Raw genomic sequence first — 13111 nt, forward strand, 5'->3', positions numbered from 1 at the left:
CATTATAATTTTTTTGACCAACAAATATTTGAAGTATAATTTTTAATTTTCAAACATTTTCAGGGCTTTTGTTATAGTTGAGATTAGTGAGTATGGTTCACATAATAATAGTTTCTTGAAATCTGCTGAAAAATGGTCTAGAATTGGTCAGTATTCCAATGATTGGGGCCTATGCTCATTAGATTATGCTTGTTAATGGTTGTTCTGGGAGTATGTATCCTTTCTTATTTTTCTCTGCTTCATCTCTTTCATTGAGATGATGAATTCTTTCACTGTTGTATTTGATTTGTCAGTTTTTTCTTGTCGTACTTAAAATTTTTGCTTTCTAGTTTTGAAGCTGAGTTAAAACATGCGTCTAAGGGAGGCAAACCATAAGAGACTCTTAAATACAGAGAACAAACTGAGGTTTGCTGGCGGGGTGTTAGGTAGGGGGATTGGCTAAATGGGTGATGGGCTTTAAGGAGGGCACCTGTTAGGATGAGCACTGGGTGTTATATGTAAGTGATGAGTCACTAAATTCTACTCCTGAAATCATTATTACACTATATGTTAACTGACTTAGATTTAAATAAAGTTAAATTTTTTAAAAAAAAATTACCAAAACTAAAAAAAAAGATGCATCTAAGTTTTGAATTCTTAGGTTTTCCTGAAATAATGAATTTTTTTTTATCACTATGTAGTAGCCATAAATATGTAGTAATTTTTTATTCCTTAAAATCCACTTTGTCTGATATAAATAGAGTCCCACCAATTTTTTAGGTATTTTTTTAGTGTATTTTTATCTTTTTTTAAACCATATTTCATCTTAACTGACATGCCTTCCATTGTAAATGCATCCCAGTTCAGAGATATTACTAAGTGAGAAAATGGTTTGACAGCAAGTAAAATGTCATCAGTTGTATGCTGTATCCTGATTTCAGTATGTTAATACATGAAAAAGCGTACAGCAGGAAGGTATGAAATGGAGCACTTCTAGCCTTTCTATATCCTTATTTTTAAGTGTATCTTTTTAAAGTACTATTTAATTAGAAATTTTTTAAAAATTTCCATTGTAGTTGACATGCAGTGTTATATTAGTTTCAGATGGACAGTATAGTGACTTAGAAGCTCCGTATATTGCTCCATGCTCATCAAGATACACTTAACTGGAATTTTTAAAATCTAGTCTAAAGGCTTTCTCTTTCAACTGAGGTGATTAGGACATTTACTAATATATTTAGATTGGTATCTACTGTTTTACTCTTTGTTTTGATTCTGTTTTTTTGAATTTCTTTTTCTATCTTCTCTCTCTTCTTTCTCCCTCTTTTTGTATTGATTTTTTTCCTCTCCCCCCCATTTTATTTCTTTACTAGTTTACAAGTTACATACTACTCTTCTTTTATTGCTACTTCATTAATTTTAATATGCATATTTAAAAGTTAAAGTCTAAAGTTAATACTTTACTATCTCTCCATATAAATGAGGACTTTGTATTGTTTTAACTCCACTTGTTTTGTTTTTAACATATGCTACTACCATCCAGAATCTTAGGTCTCTCATTGATGTTTTTAAAATTCCACAAAGCAGGAATCATTGTTAGTGTTTCATTGCTCTCAATATTTGTTCAGGTTTACCCATAAACTTAAAAATTTCTTTGATCACTGTTTCTTCTTAGATCATTGTCTTTTTCTTGGAGTATGATCATTAGAAGTTCTTTTAGGAAAATTTATTCCTGTAACTCTCAGGTTTTAGTTTTCTGAATATGTGCTTATACTGCCCTCTTTCTGGGAAGATAATTTTGCTGGATATGCTATCCTGGAATAGCAGTTATTTTTTTCTTAGCATTTTGAAAATCTTTAATTATAATTTCTTCATAGCTTCTACTAATTCCCTCTTCAATTCTATCTGCTTGTTTGCTCATCCATTTAATTTTTTAATGTCAGATATAATTTTTTACAAGTTCTATTTGTCTATTTTTCAAAGCTGGAGCTTTATTATCAGCCACTGCTTTATTTTCTCTGGTCCACCAAAAGCTTTGGCTATGTTAGGCAAATTTCCTCTGGTGTGTGTTTATTTATTAGTTTGTTTCCTAGATCACTGACTGAGAGCATCTTCTTGGTAGTTAGGACCTTTCTTTATGTGGAGGCCTCTGACTCATATTGACAACATACTTGGACCCCAGACTTAGAAGACCAACATATGCAAACACGGATCACGGAGAATGGAATGTATATCTTTGATACTTATACTGTTTTCCACCATTATATCTATGTTACCCCATGAAATCATGATTGCTGACCTGGATTTCTTTTGAGTCATATTTTCTGGGTGTGCTTTCCATCTTTTTAAGGTTAGTTGTTCTGTATTCATATGTATCTTGTAGACAACTTATTGTTGGTTCTTATTTGTCTTAATAAAATCAAACATTTGGCTTTTGTTATTGAATTTAACCCATTTAAGATTTTTATAACTTATTTTGTATGAGGGATTATTCTGCCATCTTATTTTTTGTTTTGAATTTACTGCATTTTCTTAGTTTGCCCCTCAATTTGATAGATCACAGGTTGTTTTAATACTTTGAAGATTATGCAGAATATTTTTATGCTGTTCCTCTTATGTTACTATCATTGCTTATATTTTGAAATGTACTTTTATCTGTTCCTCTTTGAATATAACATCTCCTCATTCTTCTTTCTAAACCAGACATCCATTTTAGCACACTTCTTCATTTAGTTTCTTCTTTTTTTTCCCCACCTTATTCTGTCCTCTTCTACCATAAAGATGTCATTAGAAATTTTAGGTGTGGGTTGTAAATGATGTTTTCTCTGCTCTACTTCTGTTTCTCCTATTTCATCCAATGGAAGATGCCTAGGAATACCTAGTTTTTCTGAACCTTTTATTATTTTTGCCAACACTGAGCTCACCTTGAATACTGCCCTGTTATACTCCCCCCGATATTAGGCTGGTAGTGCTGTTTGTCTGCCCTACAGTGGATATTGGATAGGCAGTGAACCACCTATGACAGTGGAGAAAAAATAGCTAGAGAGTTCTTCCCAACACATTTGGGGTTTGTGGTTCTCTTCTCTGGAAATCTTTTCTCTCTCAGAATGTTCTCACAGTTTTTATGTTAATTCCTTAGGTCTATAAACCTCAACTGAATTTCCGTAGCATCTCAAGGCTTAACTCTGTGAGAGGGAGTCAGCAGCCTATGCTAGCTGTCTTTTTTTTTTTTTTCCAGGAACTAAAGTCTTTATAATATCATTTTTATAACTGTATATGGAGTGCTAAATATTTGCAGTTTGCTCACCAGTAGCTTACAAAATATGGAAATATTTCTTAACAGAGTGGAATATATTAACTTTATTTAAAAAATTTTAACCTTCCCAGTTCTGATAGTATCAGCAGTGACGAGGAAGAACTGAGGACTTTGGGAAGCAGTGGTAGTGAAAGCAGCACTCCAGAGAATGTCGGGCCTCCTTTCATCATGGATGAGAATAGTTGGTTCAACAAGTGTAAGAGAGTTAAACAAAAGTATCAGCTAACCCTGGAACAGAAGGTATTTATCAGTTGCCAAAAGTCATTTAATTTGATTCTCATTATTGCGTTTGGACTGTCACTGCCAAAAGATTTTAGTTGAATGTAAGTGTTGACCCGCTGCTACGTCCTTTCTGTTCTTGAATTGTCCTCTTAATTAAAAATCAGGCATAGTTTTAAAAGAGGCTTTTGTTTGTTCAACTTCTAATTTTATGTTGTAATATAAAAATAAGCCATTTAGGGGCTCCTGGGTGGCTCAGTTGGTTGAGCGTCCCATTCTTGATCTCAGCTCAGGTCTTGATCTGAGGGTCATGAGTTCAAATCCCACGTTGGGCTCCACATTGGGTTCCACACTGAGCTCCATGCACGACGTGAAGCCTACTTAAAAAAAAAGAAAGTAATTTATTGTTTTGTGTGCAGTTTCATTTATATGTTTGAGATTTTAACATTTAGTAGAATAAAGATAAAACAAACACTAAGCAAAAGAATTCTATATTAATATCATTCGACATAGACCTTAAGGCAAAAGCACTATTAAATAGACTAAAGAAATACATTGCCTTTAAAAAAAAGTAACAGTTCACCAGAAATGTATAACATGGTGGAGATGGGTAAAATAGATGAAAGGGTCAAAAGGTACAAACTTCCATTCTACTTATTGCAGCAAACATATCTTATTGAACTTCAGAGAAGGGCTTTAAATGGTGGGGAACATATGTTAAATTTTCATATTTAATTAAAAGGATTATTTTTTTTATGATTTCATCAATAATGTTTTGAGATTGTTTCATTACAATATGGAAAGAATAGCATTTAAGCTACTCAATATTTACTTTCAAGATATATATTAGATTTTTGCAGTTGCTTTATCTCAATGATACTGTATTTTCAGGGTTATCTTGAAGAACTCTTACGACTTAGAGAGAACCAGCTGTCTGAATCTGTCTCCCAGAATAAAATACTGCTTCAAAGGATTGAAGATTCTGATCTGGCCCATAAACTGGAAAAGGAACAATTAGAATATATAATTGTGGAGCTTCAAGATCAGCTGTAAGTGAGCTCCTTTTGGAAAAATATTGGCAGTGTATAAACATAAGAAAATGTCATGTTTTGACGTAGGATTCAAACTCCAAGAAGTCTGATTGCTTGCTATTAAGTTATTTTCCACTTACTCTTTTTTAAAAGTTTACTTTTCTTATTTTAAAAGTAATCCGTGCTCACTATAGTTAGATTACAAAATATAGAAAGAAAATAAAAATTACTTTCAGTTGTGCTACCCAGAGTCAACTGCTATAACTTGGTGTATATTCTTTCAAATGCATAAACATAATTTTTTAAAAGTGTTTAGTTAGTTAGTTATTGGTTGACTGATGATTGGTTAAAAAAAATGGTATATAAGACTAGTACCACTCAGAGTATAGTGACCGTGCAGTGTTTGTTACCTGGCTGTCCCAGAATATCACTAAGCACAGTTTAGGAGAGCCTTTTTCATAGCAGTACTTTTTTTTTTTTTTTTTTTTTTTCTGAAGAAAGCTGTGTATTGATCTACATTCTGGTACCAGCTCCTTAAATTATCACTATTCAAAGCACTTGTACTGATCATACCATTTTGTCAAACTTGATTTTATTAATTATTTGTTTATGGTGAAAATCTTGTCACATTAATATTTAATCTTAAAAGATGATTTAAAAGTTTTTTTTTTGAAATAATTTCAACATTTCAGAGAAGTTGCAAGGAGAGCACAAAGAGTTCCCATAGGGCATTTCTTAGATTTACCAATTTTCAACACTTGCCACATTTGCTCATAATTCTGTCCCTCTTGCATACCTCATAACTTTTCCCCGTAATACTTCAGTTGTGTCTCTCCTAGGAACAGAAATATTCTCATATATAAGCATAGTTCATCTATCAACTTAAATTTAATTCAGTACAGTACTTTCATCTTACCCATAACTCATTTCAATTTCATTAGTTATCCAAATAATGGCTCTTATTGCAGCTTTCCCTTTTCTGATACAGGATCCAGTCCAGAATCATGTTTTTCATTTGGTTGTTTGCTTCTTTAGTCACTTTTAACCTAGAAGAATTTCTCAGTCTTTGTCTTGCATGAGATCATTTCTGAAGAATACAAGCTAGTAATTTTATAGAATGTCCCACAGTTTGAGTTTGTTTGCTTTTTCTCATGATCAGAATGAGCTCATCAATTTGTGGATGCAATATTACATACATAGTATGTCTGTCAGTGCTGTGGATATCATATCCAGAGGTCCATGGAGTCTGTTGGCCTTTTTTTAGTGATACTAGTTTTAATCATTTGGTTAAGATGTTTTTCTCTCTGTATAGTAATTATGGTTCCTTTTAATTAAAGGATGTTACATATTTTGCACAGAGATCCTTTGAGAGCTAGTCAAAGTGAAAGATGATTTTTAAGTAAAAATTTTTTATTAATAAACATAAAACTTTAATGCTTTCTAGGAATTTGTATCTTGATGAAAAGAATTATGTTCACATATTATTTATTTTTTTCCTAATATTTTAAAGAGAGTTTGTCGTTTGGAGTATTACTCATTGAGGGGCAGATTAATACCTTCCATAAGTCCTCACTTCTATAAGTGGGGAGAAAAATATCAAGAGCCAAACAATATGGATTTCTAGTTATTTCTCTACCATTAAAAGATTAAAAAGATAATTTAATTTTTCATTTGCAGGTGATGTTGGTAGTCTGTCTTAATGGTGTTAACTTAAAAAATAATTGTGAAATCAGTTTTTATTTTATCAAAGAAATATTTTCATTTGAAGAATTAAAATGTTTATCATTTATTGTACTTTGGATAATTTAAAGGAAAAGATTCTTATGATTTGCCTCCCTCTCTGTTTGAAACTATTTTTTCCCCTTCCCTCCCCCCATGATCTTTTCTTAAATTTCTCAAATTCCACATAAGAGTGAAAACCATAAGAGACTCTTAAATACAGAGAACAACCTGAGGGTTGTAAGGGGGGAGAGGGGATAATGGGTGACGGGTATTGAGAAGGGCACTTGTTGGGATGAGCACTGCGTGTTGTATGTAAGCGATGAATCATGGGAATCTACTCCCAAAGCCAAGAGCGCTTTGTATATACTGTATGTTAGCTGTATGTCATACAGTGTATGACAGTGTATTATATTTAAAAAAACAAAACAGTAAACAACAATCAAAAAAGGAAAAGACTCAAACTTTTTAGTTTTAAAAAAGAATCTAAAATACAGTTTTATGTATGATAAGAGTGTCATTGATACTTAAAATTGTTTTTAATGCCTTTAAGGAGATTTAAACTAAATATTATCAGAGCAACAAATAAATAATGAAGGCCAACAGTCAGAATTAGGCTGTTTTCTTGACTTTAGGGTTAAAGATTTACTTTCACATAACATGGCTACAATCTTAGCCAGGTGTAAATTGCTGTCTTAAAAGATTCCTTTGTGCAAAAACCATTTACAAGGATACTGAATAGAAGAGTAAGATACATTCCTTTGAGAGTCTTCACAATTCACTACATCAACTGAATCATCTCTCAGGTACTGAATACTCTGGGCATTTTTGTGGTTGTAGATAGAGTGGACTTTTTTTCCTTCTTTTCTTGCTGAGATTTTTGTCAACAGTTAGGAGGGCCTGCAGTGAAAGCTGGGCATTTAAATTCTCTTTGTTAATCCTGAGAAGATAATAGTGGCCCTGAGAAGATTAAAATTTGTGATGTGTAAAGGAAAAGGTCAGGAGAGGGGTTTAAATGGATTATGTAGAATGTAATATTTGCTTTCACGTTATGTTAATTATCTTTTCCTGGTTGATTTAAATCCTTTGTCACTTACCTTATTCTTTTTATATATTTCTCAATGCGTTGAGAAATATGTGTTTGGTGTGTTTTTGAATAACTGTTAAAATATGGTTTAATTTGTCTCAAAAAATGTGAACAGTCTACAGTTTTGGCAATAGAATTTAAGAGTGACGTAGTAGAGGAGCATTCTAAAGCTTTCCTGCGTATGTGGACTGTGTTCAGATACTGGCTTTATATTTGCCTGTTATGAGCTCAGTCTTAATGTCCTGTATCCTCTGTCTCCTTATCTATAAACTGGAATTGATATTTACCTTGTGGATTGCTATGAGTATTAAATGCTGTTGTATATAATATAGTTAGAACAAACAAAACATTCAATGATTATTCCTCTATTTTGATCTCTAGAAACTTTAAAATCTCCTTTAATAAATACACCTGGATAAATGGTAAATTTAAAATATTTTACTTTATCATGCCCAGATGCTACACATCAAACAATGAGTTTGGACTTACATTGTGTTATCCCCAAGTTTCAAAAAATTTGCTTTTCAGATCTAGTTTTTAAATGGCATTTGGATTAATATTTATAACCATAATATAGGCTTGTGTATATTGTGAGGAAGACATTCATGGCCCCTGAAGATTTTACTGGTATCAACTTTAACTGCAAGTCTTTTCTTCATTGATCTCTGATATATTACTAATTTGGATTATTTTGGATTATTAGGCTTTGACAAAGATATATTTGAGTGATTACATTTATGGTGGTAGAGTTTAAAAGTATTAAATAATTTTAAATCTCCAAATAATGATTGGAAATAATCCTATCATTTCATTGAGAATACAGCATCATTCTAGGTTTTTATTCTGATAGTTTTATTGAAATCTGTGGTACACATTTATTTAAATGACTTTTAACTCCATTTTACTTCTATATTAAACTTCACTAAATAAATACAGTCTTAATGTATCAGTTATATTTTGAATCATATTTGGAAAGTTTCTCATAATATTATGAAATATATTGGTTTTGGCCTTATAAAAAACTTACTGTCATATTATTTATGCTGATTTGTGGAAAACTTTTCATTATTGTATTTAGTTTTTTTCAGTAAGCACTTATTTAAGTGTATACTTCTGTACTTGAGAGTAATAGAATACAGAGAAGAATAAGACAGTTTCTCTGTACAAGGACATCATAAGCTAATCAAGTGGACAGATTGACATCATTGGTCACATTGTTAATTGAAGAGTATCCTACATGGGAGGAAAGCTTTGTCCTCAACCACAGGTTTAGATATTCAGATCGATGATCTCTTGTACAAATAACTCTTTGTAAAACACTCATTGCAAACCACAGGAGTAGGCAGCCTCAGAACAGTGTACATTATTAGTTCTTAGAGGATATATTAATTCTTACAGGATATTGTTGACTTTCAGAAGAAAATGTTGATGCCCTACTTAGTTACCAGTGAAATGAAGATTTTGTTCTTTGTTTTGCTTTCTCTCTTATTTTGAGAATATGATGAACTTGTTATATATAATCACTTCTGTAATGTGAATTAACTCATATAGGATTCACAAACTAGGATGTGATGTCCGTATAGCAAAGAAATCACCTTGAGTCATAGTTGATTTTTCCTGAGGTTACTGTTTCTCAACAAGAAACATGAATGGAATGCAAAAATACCAATATGGGCACATACTGCAATGCACCAATAGATGGCACTCTCTCACTGTAGTACTCTTTCATCATGCATTCCTTTGGTTCAGTTGAACTTTATCTTGAAGATGCTCTTTTTGTCCTTACCCAGGTTTATGCATTCTATCGTTGCCTTCTTGGCAAGCCTTAACCTCAGCAGCCTCAAGCCTTCTTTCCACTCTTTTCTATCAAATGGCTTTTACTTTGTTGTTAAAGTTGTTGTAAAATGATTATTATGTTTCTTTACTTAATGGGAATTTAACCAATATTTTAAATCTGGTTTGGAATTTTGTTAGAAATGTCACTGTTTTTTTGGGGCGCCTGGGTGGCTCAGTCGGTTAAGCACCGACTTCAGCCAGGTCATGATCTCGCGGTCCGTGAGTTCGAGCCCCGCGTCAGGCTCTGGGCTGATGGCTCAGAGCCTGGAGCCTGTTTCCGATTCTGTGTCTCCCTCTCTCTCTGCCCCTCCCCCGTTCATGCTCTGTCTCTCTCTGTCCCAAAAAATAAATAAACGTTGAAAAAAAATTAAAAAAAGAAATGTCACTGTTTTTTTAAGTGTGTTATAGTTAGAAAGTTGAATAGGTTTTGAATTGTTAGCTCCTACCTCTGTTTTACCCATAAGGCTGGTTATTTCCAGTGTGATGTTTCAGAACACTTCGTTTTATTTTGTTTCTGTGTTATAGCAGAAACGCCCATATTCAGTGTGCTTCTATAGCTTGTAATTATTTTAGTTTTGATGATCATGTTGTCCCATCTTTGTCTAGTGGAAACCTCTTTATATTCATGTTTTGTGGCCTTCACTTTCTTTGATCTTTAGGGCTCCCTGCACAGCCATTCTAACCATTAGCATAAAATTCTGCATTCCTGAAGCCATGATATATTAAATCTTTCATTTTCATGATTACGGCCTAAGATTTTCTCCATGTGCCATGTCACAAATGGCAGTGGAGGGTATCCTAAGAATTACAGTGTATCTGACAATAAGTGATAAGTGGAAAATAAAACAAAGGTTTACTGCAGTACCATTAAGATTTTGTTAGACTCACTCTCAGAACTTAACTCATAGCCATGGGCTTCAAATGTATTCCCTTATTAAAATTAAAAGTTCCTTCAATATCAGGAGCACTTGGGTGGCTCAGTCAGTTGAGTGTCCAACTTTGGCTCAGGTCATGATTTCATGGTTCGTGAATTTGAGCCCCACGTCGAGCTGGCTGCTGTCAGCACTGAGCCCGCTTCAAATCCTTCGTCCCCCTTTCTTTCTGCTCCTCTCCTGCTAACTAAGCTCTCTCTGTCGCTCAAAAAACAAACATAAAAAAATTTTTAATTGTTTCATATCACTCATCTTTGGGGTTTCTCAGAAGTACTTGGAATCGCAGATATTAAATCCTACGTGCCAAGGGTCATATGCCTTCTATGTCCAGCTGCCAAAGTAACCCTCATCATGGGCATCAGCATAGCCTCTGAGGTAAATGAGAAAGAAGCAGAGTAACGGAGAGAACATAACCCTCAGTTTTGGAGACACAAGCTAAAGGATCATGTGAACAAAACAATAGCTTTGAATGACTAATTACTGCTATCAAAATAGAGTATAGAATTCTAGATCTTTTATAAGAACTTGTGAGTAACAGCAGACTTGAGCCTAATCTCTGAAAGGAAGGAAAAAGACCAAACTGAAAATCTTCTCTTTTTGTCTCTTTTGTTTAAAGTCATAAATGTTACATCCAGGGCTCAAAAGAATGTGGGATCTCATTTTTAAAGCCAGGATAATCTCTATTTACGAGGAATCTTAAGGATTTGAGAATAGAAGTGGAGGGAATCATTGGGAACACCAACACTTTAGGAAGAAGGTACCTCCCCCGACAAAGACCAAGAAGGAACAGCCAGATAGTTATGTGTGGAGTTGTTATTATTTCACAGGAGAAAAAAAATATATTCACTTAGGGAACATTAACAAATACCACTGCCTGGACCCCACCATTGTAGAATCTCATCTCATCGATCTGAGATGAGATTAGGGTATCAGAATTTCTTAAATGCTTCCTTAGTTACTTCAATATATAGTCAGGGTAGAGAACCACTAGACTAGAAGTTTGTTGTGGTGTTTAGCAAAGCACAGTGGTATTTATTATGCTCTGAACAGCAATTTAATTGCTTCCCTAAACATTAAAGCTACCTAGATATTTTGTTATTTTAAGCAAGAAAGATACAGTGGTAATTAATTTCTAATAGTTTTAAAGTAGAATATATTCTGTATTTGCTATTCCCCGGAAGATTAAATTCTTTTTCAAGATGCCTTTTTTGAAAAACTCTGTGTTGTCCTTTGGATTAAAAAAAGTGAACCATAGCTTATTTTGATAATGATCAAATTTACTTGTTTTTATAGTTCAATATTTGTTTATCCTGCTGACATTTATTGAGCCCCTCTTCTATCCTAGGTGCGTGGCTTGGTGCTAAGAATACAGAAATAAATTTGTTCTAGTTCCTGTCCTCATAGCTCTTACAGAGGCCACAGACCTAGAAACAATAAGAGCAGTAAAATGTCACAAGTGCTATGATAGAGGTGTGTATGGTATACAGTGGGAAACAAAGGAGAACGAACTGGGAAGGATTGAAGGTGGAGTGCTTACACTAATTCCTTAAAGTGGCTTTGACGTTTGATAGATGACGGTGGGAAGAGACAGACCTCCCAGGCAGAGAAAACAACAAAAGCAAAAAGAGATTAAAGCATCCAGCAAATATAGGAAACTGTATGCTAGCTTCTTACTCAAACATAGAAGGCAAGTGTGTATGTAAATGTGGCCAGGTGAGAAATGAGTTTATATTCCATGTTAAGGAGTTGTGTGGAGTTACCAGTATCACATCAGATCAGATTTCCATTTTAGAATGACAAACCTTTGAAATAATATTTTCTGATACATAAGCACTTACTGAGTACCTATGTTGTTCTAGGAACTATGCTAGGTACTGAAAATTTAAATGTGAATACGATAATTATGAGGATATCAGAATTGACTAAATGATATCTAAATGATGTGAGGAGTGTATAGGAACGTGTATATATATGTACAGTAATAAAAGTATGTGCACTTTACAGAAGTAGCACAGGAATAGTGGTCCAGAGAAAGCATCACTAAGATATTGATGTTTGAATAGGGCTTTTCAGGAGTTAAAGTGACCAGGTAAAGGAAGGAAAGGAAGGTTTTTCTAGATAAAGGGAAGAGTACATATGGAAACATGGGTACAAAACATGAGGAAGATCAGCATAATAAAATATTAACCAAAGTATTATTAGAAGCAAATAGTTTTTCTGGAAACATTGAAATATCTTTTATTGGGACTATATATTTTTATCTGAGATGAGTCTCTATTAAAAATTAAGATGCCAAACAAACAAAGAAAAAAAAAGAAATAAACTGAAAAACAGACTCTTAACTATAGAGGTTTACCAGAGGGGAAGTCGGTGGGGAGGTGGGTGAAATAGGTGAAGGGGACTAAGATTGCATTTACTGTGATGTGCACTGAATAATGTATAGAATTGTTGAATCACTATAGTATACACCTGAAACTAATGTAACAGTGTGTTATAACAGTATGTCAACTCTTGAAATTAAATGAAAATAGGGGCACCTAGGTGGCTCAGTTGGTTAAGTGACCAACTTCAGCTCAGATCATGAACTCTTGGTTCATAGGTTTGAGCTCCACGTCGGGCTCTGTGCTGACAGCTCAGAGCCTGGAGCCTGCTTTGGATTCTGTGTCTCCCTCTCTCCCTCTGCCCCTTCCCCACTCATGCATGCACACTCTCTCTCAAAAATAAACAAACATTAAAAAATATTTTAGGGGCACCTGGGTGGCTCAGTCAGTTGAGGGTCCAACTTCAGCTCAGGTCATGATCTCACAGCTCGTGGTTTGAACCCCGCATCGGGCTCTGTGCTGACAAAGCCTGGACCCTACTTCAGATTCTGTATCTCCATCTCCCTCTGCCCCTGCTCCCCACCCCTGCTCACTCTCTGTCTGTCTCTCTCAAAAATAAATAAAAATTTAAAAAAATTACAAAATATTTTTTAAATTAAAAATAATTTAAA

General features: G+C 33.9%; 1 protein-coding gene across 15 annotated transcripts in view; it reads left to right on the forward strand.

The window, feature by feature from the left end:
- The window catches only part of RUNDC3B (RUN domain containing 3B), a 151550-nt gene that overhangs the window by 90169 nt on the left and 48270 nt on the right, over positions 1-13111 (forward strand). For all 15 annotated transcript variants that reach the window (XM_045052332.1, XM_045052334.1, XM_045052333.1 and 12 more), the window contains 2 exons: positions 3367-3535; positions 4406-4563. In XM_045052332.1, coding sequence (XP_044908267.1) covers positions 3367-3535; positions 4406-4563 — 327 coding nt within the window. The remainder of the gene's footprint in view (positions 1-3366; positions 3536-4405; positions 4564-13111) is intronic.

The sequence above is a fragment of the Felis catus genome, chromosome A2, assembly GCF_018350175.1.
Source record: "Felis catus isolate Fca126 chromosome A2, F.catus_Fca126_mat1.0, whole genome shotgun sequence".
Taxonomy (NCBI): domain Eukaryota; kingdom Metazoa; phylum Chordata; class Mammalia; order Carnivora; family Felidae; genus Felis; species Felis catus.